We start from the raw sequence: 14966 nt of genomic DNA, 5'->3' as shown, positions 1-14966 counted from the left end.
TTGAGTTGTCCTTTCATGGGTACAATCATTATAAACGACCATGCACTTGTTGTGGCCTATATAAGAACCCATGTACCCTTGAAGGATATTATTGAAGTCTGATTGTTTTGTTGAAACTCTTATTTCTCCCCTCTGAGTGTTCTCTTTGCTGAAGAATGCTTTAGTGCTTATAGATTCAAACACAACCCCTTGTGGACTCAAGGGTTGGAGAAACTTGTTCTGTGGATTCAAGACTTGGCTCTTTCAAGTAGAGCAAGGCTTGTGGTTTCAAGTACTGTTCCTATACTCTTTCTAATTTAAGGCTGTGTCAGGTTCAAACACAAGGGAGCACAAACAATGTCACTCAGTAGACAGTGTTCATCATGACACACCTTGTTATGGGCGGATTTGGTGCCATCAATGTAGCTTCAAGTTCCTTGATTGAGACTCGTACCACAAAAGTTGTTGATTCCGATTAGCCATGATGATATCTCGAGTTCCATCACAGTCACGTCCACCCCTCTTGTAGAAGTTGCCGTCGAAGAGTGAGACGACGACGATGATCACGGTGACGAGTTGAAGGCGTCTGTTGACAAGTTGGACGATCACGACGTTGACGGCGATGTATCTTGAGTCCCATCACAGAGTCACGTCAACCTCTCTTGTTGAAGGCGTCATTGACAAGTGGGACAATCATGACGTTGACAGTGATGAGTGACGACGACACCGTGAACAGCTCCTTAAAGATGATGACAGTGAAGACGACGAGACCGATGGCAGCAGCTCCCAGAGCGCGGGAAAATTCAAATTCAAATTCAAAAAAACCAGCCTGGCTCCGTCCCCTATAAAACCCAGCTGGAGGCGACCTCCTTCTTCAACCTCCGGTTCATCTCCTTCCTCAGCGCCTCGATCTCCCTCCACATCCCCCGGCGCGCGAGCAGGTTCGAAAGCTCCACGAAGATCCCAGCGCTGGCCGGCCTCTCCCGAAGCGCCATGGCCGCCGCCCTCGTCCCCCTCGCGACGTCCCCGCTCTCGCTGCTCGCCACCAGAAGAGATCCCCAAATCCGCTGCCATTTCCCTTCCAAATCGCCCATCCCCGTTGAAATCACCTCCTCCGCGAGCTCCCAAGCTCGATCCGCCATGCCGGATCCGCACAACAGCCGGACGACGCAGCCGTAGTGCTCCGGCCATGGCGAGATCCCGTGATCTTCCACCATTGATCGCAAGAACTCCACGCCTCTGGCAAGATCCGCGTTCTCGCTGCACGCCGACAGCACCGCCACGAAGGCCACCCCGTCGGGATCCGTCCCCGACGCCTTCATCTCCTCGAAGCTCCGGATCACCGCCTCGAAATCCCCGTTCTTGCCTTGCGCGTCGAGGAGACAAGTCCACAGAACGACATCCGCCATTCCCGCGGCTCTCCCGAGCTCGAACGCCCTCCCCGCCTCCTCCACCAGCCCGCAGCTCCCGTACATCTCCACGACCAAGCTCGAGATCTTCGCGTCTAGCTCGTCCCCGCGGAGGAGGAGCGCGTGGACCTGCTTCCCCAGCCGAGCCGAGGGCAGATCAGCGCAAAGCCGCAGCGCAGCGGAGAAGGTGAACTTGTCGGGCTTGATCTTCCTCAGCAGGGCGAGGCTCTCGCGGTGGAATCCGGCGTCGACATAGCCGCGGAGGAGGGCGTTCGCGCAGGTGCTGCTCTTTAGCGGGATTTCCTCGAACACTAGGCGAGCGTCGGCCATGGCGCCGAGCTTGGCGTAGAAGTCGACCATGGCGCCGCCGAGGAAGGTGGCGGAGGCCCAGCCGGACTTGGCGGCGATGGCATGGGCTTGCTTGCCCGCGGCGGCGGCGGTCGCCGCCGTGGCGGCGGCGACGGCGGTGCAGAGAGAGAAGCTGCAGAGAGGGAGGTCGAGCGCGTGCATCGCGTAGAAGGCCCGCCAGGCGAGGGAGGGGAGACCTCGGCGGAGAAGGGAAGAGAGGGAGGCGTTCCACTGGATTGGAGTTCCGCCATGGCCGGGGAAGAAGAGGCCCGATTTGAGGAGTTGCGCGTGGAGGCGCGCTGCGGCGAGCTCGGGGAAGACCATGGCAGAGTTCTACGAGGAATTGGCGCTGTAAGTTGATCGGCTCTGGTTTCATTGATATTCGAACGTCGATCTTGATGGTGGATCGTCGGCCGTTGTTTCGTCCGGTTTTTCGATCTTTGCTCTTGGCGAGATCGAACTGGCACTGCTCGGACTGCAAAAATAGTGCAGGGACGCGGACGGGACGATTTTTTCGTCCCCCCGGACGAAAAAATCATCCCGTCCGAGGATATGGACGAATTTTGGGACAAAAATTCGTTTTGGAGACCACTGGATGGGACAGTTTTCGTCCTGTGGGAGGAAAAAACTGTCCGTCCAGAGCTCTCGGACTATGGACGGACGAAACAGCCAGATTCACATCCGATGGTTGAGATGTTGCCACGTGGCATAGCAGTGACAATTTGCACCAAAGTCCATGTATTTTTAAGTGCGTGCAAAATGGACGCCACTCAAAAATAATTATAGGTAAGTCCGTTGGCATTCTATCTCGTCAGTAATTTCCTAAAAAACATGAAGACATCCATATGAATGTATCAAAAATTTAAAATGTGTAATTTTCTTCCCGGACGAATCTTGGAACTTAATTTGTCCCAGGAAGACTGGGTGGGATGAAAAACCATCCCGAGATTATTAAACGGGACGGTTTTCTTGTCGGTGGATGAAAAACAGTCCCATCCTTCATCCCTGAGTGAACGTCAGACGTAGGACGTGATGAAATTTGTCCCATTCCATCCTTTGTTCACGTCCGGGACGATATGTAACTATAACTGCAATCTAGAGAGAGAGAGAGAGAGAGAGAGAGAGAGAGAGAGAGAGAGAGAGAGAGAGAGAGAGAGAGAGAGAGAGAGAGAGAGAGAGAGAGAGAGAGAGAGAGAGAGAGAGAGAGAGAGAGAGAGAGAGAGAGAGAGAGAGAGAGAGATCAACTATAGTGCAGGCACAAGAATGCACAATTTTTTTCATCCTGAAACTAAAAAATGTCCTGACCAAATATACAGACAAAGCTTGGGACGAAAACTCGTCGCAGGGACCACCGGACAATGGACAGATGTATCTAGGCAGAAAATCGCCGGATTCACAGTCGGCAGTTGAGATGTTGCCACGTGGCCTCGCAATGACAATTTGCATCAAGACCTTTCTGTGCGTGCAAATAGATGCCACTCAGAATCATTGTACATATGTCCCTTTGCGTTGTATCTCCTCAATAATTCCCTAAAAAGCTTGAAAAAATTCATATTAATGTATTAAAAATATATAATGGTCTTTTTCATGCTGGAAAAATTTTGGGACCAAAATTCGTCCCGGGAGGACTGGATGGTATGAGAAACCGTCTGGGTATGACTGGACGGGACCCTTTTTTTATTGTTAGACAAAAAACCGTCCCGTCCTTCGTTCCTGAACTTACTTTGGACGTAGGACGGGACAAAATTCGTCCCGTCCTGTCCATTGTCAACGTCCGAGACAATTGAGAACTATAGTCAGCATGACATTGAAATGGATCCTGAGAGATCAGCATAAAAGTTGAGCTAAAATATATTACACTAACACTTCAGCCACTTGAATTCAATAAATATTGACCATGAAGAAATTTCAATGGGATGTAAAAATAGCTCAAACGAATAGCACAAGGACCGATCAGATTTTCCCTCAAGAGGCACGGGAAAAAGAAAATTATCGACATACTTATCCACCATCATCCTCCCAAGCTTCAGGTGCGCAAGCATAGAAAGATGAAGACGGTCCTTATGGATCTGCAGGCCTTTATCCAAAACAATCGTTGATCCGCACAGCATTTGTGCTAATAACATGCCTAGCTGTGCACTTCTCCGCATACTCTCTCTCCGTAGAGAAGATCATCATCTGCTACATTTTATTGTTGGTATTTACCAAGTTGATTAGCACATCTAGAGGGCACTATTATCATTCCTACGCTGATAATTACACATTAGGGTTTACAGATGCTAAGCAGTCACCGTGGTTCATGCTCTATAAAAGAAAAAAAAAACGTCCAAAGGGCTTCAAGGGTGAGCCCGCTTGGATGTACGGAACACTATCGTTGACGTCGGACGTCAACAAAGGCGTCATCCGACGGGTAAATCACTGTAAATGTAACTACGTGATGCGAATGTCCTAGATGAAATGTACGTGCATGGGCCGACGAGTGGGGTGCACTGAGTTCTGAACTCTGGAGTGGGCGACCAATGATGATGACGGTGACCTTCTGACCTTCGTCGGAGCAACGACAGTGACTACGTCGCTGAACGATATAGTTCTGTTGGGGCTCGCACGTAACGGGCGTGCTCGACCTGTACCTAGGAAAACACTCAATTCGTAGTTTTCTCGAAGTGATTCTCTCACCTAATCTAACTTGAGCGTGATGGAGTGTAGTCTAAAGATATACTGTAAGACGTAATATAACTGGCGAACAAAGAGAACGGCGTACCTCGTCGGTGGCAGCATTTGTCGTCGATGTCTTCGTCGAGCACGAGCCGGTGCGGGTAGGGTGGAGAAGAAGTGCCGATGATGGGTACAATTAGCTCGACTGGCGACAGTGGCACGACACAAGAGCGTGTTGCCAAAGGATGGTGGCAAGGGCGAGAAGGTGGAGCAGCAGCAAGGTGGCTCGAACGAATGTCTGAGCTCGGCGGACACGACGTTATGATGGACTGTACGGGTGCAGACAAACAGTGGTTGTGAACGTCGGCGAGCAGCACAATGGCAGGGTCGAGTCCGTCCTGCGGCAAGGGGGGAGTGAGGAGGCTCGGTGGGAACACACGACTGTTCAGGTGGCGCATGAGCAAGACAAGCTCAACCGCGGCGGCCGCCTCTAGTAGGTGCAGGGTTTGCGGCTGGCGACACAAGGCGTAGTGCGGGCGTTGATGGGTGAGTTGGCAGTGGTGGATGCGGGTCATGGGCACAACCGATCGTCGTACAAGGGACTACACTGGTTGCGCAGCGGGATGTGCACCGTATAGCATTCAACCACGCGGAATAGCGCCTATGATGCACTGACCGAGGGCGCGTCTGACGGTCCTACCACGGGCGTTGCAGTTAGCTGGGACACCAAATGCGCGTCAATGGTCATCGGGTTGGCTAAACTCCAACTAGTGTAACACAACGTATGGTAGCCGGATCGCATGCGATGTGAAGAGAATCCAGGTGCACGGCCGAACGAAGGTTAGTTGAGTGAGCGGGCTTGCTGGAGTCAACAACGACCAGAAGGATGGCTTCTTCGGATTCACCGAACAGAATGATGCCGTTGTCCATCGTGCGGCACACGCATGTAGGAAAAAAATCCGATCCGCGGCACAAGTTGACTCTTGCGATCGAGCGAGCAGCGCCGGCAGTCACCTTGCATTTGGCACACCCGTCGGCCACATGACTCAATTTGTAGCCAGCAACAAAGTGCAACAGATTGCCGATGATCAAAGCCGCAAGTAGAGTCCACGTGCGAGACTGTTTGGATCCAAAACAAGGATTTTGCGTTCTCCCGAATGAAGGACCGAAATGAAACGGTGACGCTTGAATCTTCCTCTTCTCTTCGTCTTCTTCTTCTTCTTCCTCTCTCTCTTCTTCTTCTTGGTGAAACCTGGACGGTGGTAACTGCCAAAAATGAGAATTCTAGATCTAAAATTGAACGTGGGGTTCACCATGGCCGTATATAGGGCCATGATGGGCCCCTTATAAGAAGTCCATTAGGGAGGCCCATTAGGTGACCCCCTTTTTTACAACAAAGGTAAAACTATGTGAAAATGACATGGATGGATACGAAGATGCAAGAATATGGACGCGTCACGACGAGTAGGGTGCACTCGTCGTGAAGAACACAAATAGAAATCAAAACTACTGAAAATAGACGATTAAAATGCGAACCAGTGGGCGGATGTACTCTACCCGGGGTATTTAAACCCGGGCGTCTTCACGGACGCTTTGGCGTGCCAGTGTGGCTGGACACGGACCGGCGGTGGTGATGATGACCACGAAGGCGGGTCTGATGACGATTTGTCGATGTCGTCTGGGCGCGCTCCATCAATCGTCATTCCTACGTTGATGATGACAACACATCTTGATACCACTGAGGCATTATGGTTCATTTGGTATAACAGAAAAATGTCATTAGAGTTTTGGGGAGAGCCTGTCAAGGTGACAGGAAGAGATTTTTTTTAAAGATCTCATTATTTGAGGTCGAGTTAATAATGTTTATTTTTTTTTAAGGATTAATGTTTGTTATTTATGAAAACATGAAGATATATTTGTGACATAAATTCTATGTATTTTCTCTTAGAAAAATTATTGTCTTTGGCAATGAAATTAAGTGAGTTATCTCCTCAATGGAGTTTTAACTTTTCAAATAATTGATCCCATAATATCATATGGGCAAAATCTTGTCTTTATGAACTGAGATATTAGTGAGAGGAGGTTGACCATTTCTAAAACTTGAAACAATTTTGTGCTGGAACTCTAGAATAAATACATAAATGGTCAGATTCCATGAATAAAAATATAGAAGTAGGATAAAGAATGTATGCTATTTGATGGATATTGTGTAGTTGTCATGCCAACCACACAATCATGTTTTGTAGAAGTTCATTGAATGAAATATTTAATCATTATTATTCCCGTGTGAGTTTTATAGTGAAGTCCATGAATACATGTAATGCCCTAGTGAAATATGATGTTGTCATAATACATTGATCACTACACTTTAAACATGCACTGTATTATTTTCCTATTCAATGAATAGTTGAGATATACATTAAATTATCTAGATACGATAATACTATTTGTCCCTACTTATACATCAAGAATGGGTTACCTTGTGGCCCTTATTGTGGAGACACACATAAGAAATAGTGAGAGCTATTTGGAAAAATAGTTTAGTAAATTGATCAAGATGAATCCTTAAATGGTACTAGACTTTAACATCAAAAAGGTTGAATTATGTTACATTTGTATAAGTGATCTGTTGACCTAGGAAACTAAAGATATCTCGTGGATGGACAACTATGTTTTGAGTTTCTAACCATATGATTCAAATAAGTTTTAGCTTGGATATAGTAAGAAGTACACTTAGGTGATTTAATGGAGAAGACATGATCATTTGCCCTTAGTACATGAGGAGATCAACTCAAGACGATACAGCTAAATCCCTAGCTAGAGTAGTGATGGATTGGCTGATATGGATTACTTAAGGGATTTTATGAAAAAAATTAAGTATAAATAGGGGAGCAGCGCTCCTTTTAGGTGCCCATACCATCATGAGTTGGAAACATCCCTCTCTCACTCTCATTTTCTCTGATCAACCAAGAAGAGTATCTTAATGTGATAATATCTTCAAGAGTTTCAAGAAGAGTTGCAGATCCAAGAGCTCTTTAATTATGTAGATACTTATAGAGGTTGGACATGTGAATGCCTTTAGAACACTCTTCAAGGAGATTGTTTGATTATTAAGGGGGGAGCAAGTTCCCTACAAGGTATGTAATGTTTGATTTGTTTTCAAGATCGATTTTGAATCGATTGCAGCTTTATCTGAATAGAAATAAGTGTTTTCAAGCTTTCAATCAAAGCCCCAACCCCACAATGGTTTTAGAGACAAGTTCTTAAAACTTTGATTAACAAGAAAAGTAAAAGGCTCAAAGTGGCATCCAAACTTTTGATTTTGACTGCACAAGTGTCAAGGGTACACCCATCTCTAGCAACAACGACAAACACTAGTGCAGGCAGCTGTCATCATCATTTCATTCTCTCTTAACTATCACCTATTTGTTAATTGTCTCATGTTTAGTGATGGAGACAAAGACATGGCCGTAGACGAGTGTTGAAGTCTGGGGGATGGCGGCGGGAAGAATATAAATAACCGTCTAGGCGTGGTTTCTGACTTTGAATTTAAATAATCACTATGGTCATGCATCTAGAGCATTTCCTCATTTGTCATGTTTCATCATAGGGAAAACCATTACATCATCGTCATCGGTGCTTGATTCTTTGGCAACCATCATTACTTTCCCAACTATCTCATGTTTCATTATGGAGACAAAAACATGATGACGAGTGGCACACCCATAGAACATGAACATTGTAGGAACACAACTTGAATCTACAAGCTTTGCTCTACTTGAATCAGCTAAGTCCTGAATCCATGACTCCATAAGCACTGAAGCTCCGTCTCGCAAAGAGAACACTTAGAGGCGAGAGACATGAATTTCAACTAAACAATGTACCTGAACAATCATACTTAAAAGGGTACATGAGGCGTTATACAGGCCACAACAAAGTGCAGGGTTTTCTAAAATGACAATATAGATGAAAAGAATACTCAAAACATTGAGAAAAACAACTCCGACGAGCTAAAACAAAGATCAGCAGTTTGAGAGGCCTCAACAGAGATATTGTTTGGATTATGTTAGAAGATGTTGTGTGGCTGAAAAAGATCATGACAAGACAACACAAAAGAACAACACATTTGACAATATGTGACAGAGACATTATGCAGATTGTGACAATAGAAGAATCCATTAGGGAGTTCTATCATAGAAAAATCTATAAGAGGATTTTGTGGGTCTCTAGGTACTTTTATGGAGATCTTGTTTGTTCCTAAAAGGATCTTCTTCCTGGACCACCAGTTGCTAATGGACCTCAAAAACTGTGCTTCTGGGCTACGAGTGTTGGCTAGGCTTGGTTTCTGAATTTGAATTTAAATCGTCATCATCGCCTAGATCATCCCATCATTTGTGATGTCTCATCAATCACGTCATCGTCATCGGTGGTTGGTTCTTCGTCAACCGTTCCGCATTTACGGACGGTGACGAAGACGTGATGGTTGAGGAGAGCTGGACCCTGTGGGTAGTGTTCGCCGTCCCGATATCCGTCTGATATCTGGTATCGGACAACCGATATCCGATATCCGGAAAAAATGGGACGATATCGGGCGATATCCGTCTATCAGGGGTTAGACGGATATCGGTACCGGATATCGGGGGGTGAGGACGAAGACGGTATCGGATACGGGATATCGGTTTTCCGATATCCCATATCCGATACCGACCGATAAAATATTCATCCATCAGACATTATATTAGTTAGTTTAAATCACATTAGTAGATTTTGAAATGTATTCAATGCCCGTTATTATATAGTGTGCATTTTTCTTTTTTTCTTCCATATGGGATAACAGGATTCAAAGTTAACGTAAACTCTGGATCCAGTTATCCCACATGGGAGATTTTAGAAACTTTTATTAGTATATATTAAATGAGGTCGATATATATTACATGTTAAAATAATAGCTATGCCTATAATCGTTATTTTAAGAGCGTTATATGTGTATATTAATTTACTTATTACTGTACGCATTCAAATAAATAGTAACAGTTTTTTTATCTTTCCATATGGGATAAAGGGATTCCGAGTTTAACACAAAACCAGAATCTCTTTATCCCATATGGAACAAATAAAAAAAAGTAACCTGTATATAATAACTTATTTGTATGACTAAATAATAATTTCTTCTGGTGCCCCCTTGCCAACGTTACCCCTGCGAAATATGAAATGTCAGCCGACCATAATTTTAGGAGAGAGAAACATGGTTTCATATGCTTCTCATATTTTTAGAGAGCAAGGCATGAAAATCTAGAGAGAGAACGAGAGAGAGAGGGAGAGGGATAGAGCGAGAACGAGAGAGAGAGAGAGGGATAGAGCGAGAACGAGAGAGAGAGAGGGAGAGGGAGAGAGACTGAACGAGTGAGAGAGAGAGAGGGAGAGAGACTGAACGAGTGAAAGAGAGAGAGATAAATAATTCGGTGCGGATATCGAAAACCGATATCCGCATCCGATATCCGGTACCGTCATCTGTCCCCCTGAGACGGAGACGGATGCCGGTATCGGACGGATATTGGTATCGGATATCGGCACTGTAGCAACCGATTTCCGATACCGATATCCAGTATCCGGATATCGGAAAAACGGATACCGGAAAATTCATTTCCGGTATCCGGTTCAGCATCCATCCTGATAGCGGCATCCGATACCGGCATCGGGACGGGCGAACACTACGGCTGTGGGATGTGATGGAGGGGTAGGGTATAAATAGCCGGCCAGGCTTGGACTCATGAATTTGAATTTTCCCGCGCTTGAGGAGAGGATGAAGGAGGAGTGGGTGCCCAAGGCGAAGGTGGAGAAGAAGGGGAGGTTCATCGTCTGCTCTACGGGGCGGAAGGGCGATCGAAGCCGGATCAAAGGCCAGGAAGAGGAGAGTTCTTCCCAAGGAGAGGCGGCGATGGCGGTGGATCGATCGGCGGTTGAATTGCCGCCGGAGAATTTGCAACAGGCGCCAAGAGAGGGAAATTCGCCGGCGTCACAGTCTCCGCCGGAAGCGGTGACGATGCCGGAAGCAGTCGCAGAGGAGATCTCGATCGAGGATCCGCCTCCTCCGCTGTGATGGATCTGATCTGCAAAGCTCGAGAATCGGTTTCCACGCAGGTGATTTGATTGCTGCTCTTCAATAACTCTTTTCCCTCGCGTTTTCCTTGATCAACGCGTTCAAGAGACGGTTGGAGAAGATTGACGGTCTTCAAAGATTGTTTCCCCTCGTTTATCCGTTGCTGGTCGGAAGCTTTCAAGAAACGGTTTGGAGAACATCCACGCTCGTTCTTGAAGGATTTCCTCGCGTTTTAGTGGTCGACTGGTCAGACGTGTTCAAGAGTCAGTTACGGAGCGGAGCGTACGATTGCTGTTCGAAAAATTCTCCGTCTATGACGTTTTTCTTGATCCGACGTTTTCAAGAGCGGAAGGCAGAGTAGATGATCGCTACTCTCGCATTATTGTTTTTCCTCGGAATTTCCTTAATCCGACGCGTTCATCGAATTGAATTTTGCAGATTGAAGAAGAAAGATTGATTAGCCAACTATTGTTCAGCAATATGATGCATTTCGAAAAAAATTGTGCTCAAAGAGAAACATTTTAACATTTTTAATATGATGTTTTCTTCATCAATAGTTGGATCGGTTGCTGATTGGATGATATTCTGAATGCATGAAAACTGACTTCTTTAGAATATGATGTTTGAGAAAATTTTGTTTTAGAATATTTAAAACTTTCAAGTCGTACTCTAAACTTAACATCCAAGCACGATGATTTTCTAAAGTTGGATATCAATCTGTGAGACAAAATTATTTAAAAGATATGAACATAAGGTAATCTCATGCAATTTTCTATGGAAATTTTGTCCAAAACATAAACTATTGAATTCTGATCAAGTTGATGTTACATATTACAAGGTGATTTTGTGATAATTCATGATGCTATTTTGCCTCATACTTTTACATGCTTCAGATTAAATGCGCCAGTATTACAATTCCATACAGTTTTATAGATTGATTTACGGTACACGGTTCATCGCTTTGAATCTCTAGAAGTTACTCAATACAAACAACATCAATGCTCTACAAACTAGAGAAACCCATAGTCAGACAAGTAGATATCTCTAGATTATTTTAGAGTATCATTTTGTAAATAATTTGATGGTTTGTATATTCTGGAAAATAACCTAGGAAGGGGATGTTAGTTATTTAAAATTATACTAAATTATTTAATACAATGTGTAGATTTATCCCTAACTATGAATGAGGACATGATAGGGATGACACAAGTGTTTTAATAGATAGATACTAGTCCCTTAATCCTTTCCCAGGGATATCCTGAACCAGGGTTCAATGCCTACGGCGTTAACCAAAGTTTCAATCCACCTGCGAAACTAACTTGGTAACAAGGCACTAAAAAGGAAATCCAAAGAAATAGAAAATAACTTTCTGTGATATTTGTTGTCCTTGACCTCAAAAGCTTCAACACATTGGCAGTGTGTCTCCTCCTATTCAGTCCCAGAAGACTTCCATGAAAATTATTGATTTCTTTACACCATTTTAAACATAGTAAACAGAAGAATGATGCATGGAATAGGTGTGGGTTTTACTTGTGAAGTATTGTTTTCTACAAAACATAATATTTTCTACAAGTTCTGCCTTAATACTTGTGAAAAAATATTCCTATAATGAAGTCTCTTCAACATCTATACACCACTAGATTCATAATAAATGATATTCAAATAAATATCACACTAAAATATGAATATTTTATACATTTTGCTGCTTTCCATTTTTATAGACCTATTGATTGATTGATGTCCTATGAAATATCTTGACATTACAAAGATTCCTTCTATTGATAATAGTGTGAAATGCCTATTTTATGTGTGTTTTATTCTCAATTAATTTGATTGAAAAATATATTGCCAAACATATCATTCAGGATTTTATTGAAAAATAATTTTTTTAATAAATCCTAGTGTTCATTACAAATCTTAAACAAATAATAGAGAGCATCATGATCTAATCTTTCTAAGTTGCTGATAAACTCCATTGAGCAAACAATACGTTCCTGTGTGCAGTAAAGCTCCTGAAATAAAGTTGTATTTTCCCTCAATTTCTATATATATTTGTAATATTGAATAAGGGTGCAATCCACATGGAGCTCACGTATTGATACCAGAAAAAAAACTTTCGAGAAATTTAGTTTTTTTTACTTAGAAAATATATTTTTTTATTAGATGCATATATATTTAACCTAACTTATTCTAGTAAAATTTATGAATATTTATAAACCATGATCAATTTTTTACTCTATTTTTATTCATATGATCAATTATTAATATTTTTTACTCTATTTTAAGATAAACCACAAAAAAGTGGACCTCATTTGATGCAATGGATTTTTTGGCAACATTTTGGTGACGCTTGGGGTCCACCTAGTAGTGGAATTTGTATTCCTTTAACTGGAGCAATAGAAATGATGGGTGAACGGTCAAAGGCTGTGAAAAAATTTTGTGGTTCTGCAGCATGTCCATTTCAGATGTGGCAGTTGCATTGGTGTGTGACTAAAATCTCAGTGCTCAGAAGTAATGATGGATGAGTGGCCATAGATAGTGTGCAGATGTTGCACACAGTTTTCGTCAATAGTGTCAGTAGTGGAGGGAAGATAGTGTGCAAATTCATAGAGTGCAACAAAAATATGACACACAAAGACAAAAACTGGCTGAGAAGGTTAGACAAATGATCTTAATGGCGGATGATCCTTCTAAACTACAACTGGATGAGATTGAATACGAGTTTGTGAAGAAATAAAGATTAACAAACTCTAATTCATTCCAATCCATGGCTGTGTGGTTTTAAAGTCTTTAGCTTATTGAAAAATTCATAACTTCCTCCGTCACTTCCTTTTTTCTGCACAAATATGTACAAGAATGAACATGATAAATCACTGTTTCAATTGGGTATCCAATAAAAGGGCTATCAAGAAAAACATGTATAATAGATGTTGGTACTAAATAATCCACATTGATCCTGATTAGAGGCTTTAAAGGGATGAGTTTTGAAGCATCAGTCTACTTCTCCGATCCATGTCCTTGGCTCAGATGTGGAAAATCTGTACCAAATTTGAATTTAGGCCAGATCCAAATAATGTGGAACCATTTATTCAGCCATATGCGATCTAGCTTTGATAACAGGCCTTTAATTATTTTTTTTCTGCTAGAATCTCCTCAGATCCATCTAATCCAGCTCCACTGCTTTTTTTTCTGGTTCAGGTCGCTTCTTGGCCTTCAACTTGTATTCCAGTTGAATAAAAAAATCCTCATTAAATTCTCTCGAGTCATTGTACTCAAATAACTTCAAGAAGATGAAAGAATCTTACCAGCTAATGTCAATAAAGTCAAGTGGGGTTTTTAAAATATATCTATAAATACAAAAAGTTACATTATAACTTATGTATTCAAATAACATTAATAATATTTTGATTGATATATATATATATATATATATATATATTACATAAATATAGGTTCATTCTAATAGTTTATGAATAAATATGAAGTAAATATGCATGAAGACCATTGTGATTTATGCTTATCATGTGGTCATTGGTAACTTGATTTGTAGATGAAAAAATTGTTTCATCCTATACTAATTCTTCACCAAAAATTATGTGCACAAAACCATTGAATTATATTTTTAAAATAAGCATCATATCTGAATTTACTCTACAAAAGAACAATTCCGTGCTTTTATTCTTCTATGTATATCATTAATTAAAAGACACAAGAATAATTTAAAATGTATATATATATATATATATATATATATATATATATTAAAGTTTTTAAATGGATATGCTACATCATGAAATACTGCAATGATTAGCGATTGTAGGTAATCAAATAAAATTTGGTGGGCGGAACTACACAGTCCATTAACATCCTAATGGACTTGTGTCCGCCCACGTCAGCTGTCGGAAGTGTCAACATCGTTGGATTTGCCAACGTGGACGCATCCGACGGCCGTATATCATCCAAAAAAACTCAAAAAAAAAAAAAGGAAAAAAACAAAAGAAATGGCGACATCGGTCACCGGGCCGCCGTAATTTGAGTCCATCCGGACCGTCGCGACAGCCACGTGTCATGATCGCGACGGTCCAAAGGATGGACTCTCGGTGGTCCACTCGGCGATTCAAAAAATCGAGCCGTTGGCATTGAATGCCAACGGCTCACTAATACCATGGGTCAGCCCTACTAACGACACCACAGCCCAGTCAGATCGGACGGCCAGTAATCCATCTGGTTGCCAGATGGATACCATCGAAGCCGTCGGATCGTCTTCCCCCTCCTTGGAAGAGTCAAAGATTGCGGGCGCCGACAACGCAATCAAAGCATCGCCGGTAAGCTTACTGCCCGCGCCCACCATCTTTAACTCTTCCAAGCGTCCCACGCCCTCCGATTTCCCCATAGCCCACCTATTGGATGGCCATGATTCGGCCACGTCGACCGAGATTCAAATATTAAATCCCTTATCCGACGTGGCCGAATTT

General features: G+C 43.0%; 1 protein-coding gene and 1 long non-coding RNA gene across 2 annotated transcripts; one reads left to right on the top strand and one right to left on the bottom strand.

The window, feature by feature from the left end:
* Positions 1 to 821: 821 nt before the first annotated feature.
* On the bottom strand, positions 822 to 2060 carry LOC144715297 (putative pentatricopeptide repeat-containing protein At3g15130). The gene has a single exon (XM_078590224.1). It carries the CDS (start codon positions 2058 to 2060, stop codon positions 822 to 824), a length of 1239 nt encoding a protein of 412 aa, XP_078446350.1.
* Positions 2061 to 10185: 8125 nt separating this feature from the next.
* On the top strand, positions 10186 to 10992 carry LOC144715131 (uncharacterized). The gene is made up of 2 exons (XR_013584535.1): positions 10186 to 10532; positions 10930 to 10992. It is a non-coding gene; the product is annotated as an uncharacterized LOC144715131 (long non-coding RNA).
* The last annotated feature ends 3974 nt before the right edge of the window (positions 10993 to 14966 follow it).

The sequence above is a fragment of the Wolffia australiana genome, chromosome 18 (genome assembly GCF_029677425.1).
Source record: "Wolffia australiana isolate 7733 chromosome 18, ASM2967742v1".
Lineage (NCBI taxonomy): Eukaryota > Viridiplantae > Streptophyta > Magnoliopsida > Alismatales > Araceae > Wolffia > Wolffia australiana.
Note: the sequence above shows the minus strand (reverse complement) of the source record. Positions and strands in the feature narration are given on the sequence as shown.

Bases quoted from the DNA above. Each gene is read 5' to 3' on its own strand.
- LOC144715297 (XM_078590224.1), bottom strand. From the start codon at position 2,060: ATGGTCTTCCCCGAGCTCGCCGCAGCGCGCCTCCACGCGCAACTCCTC.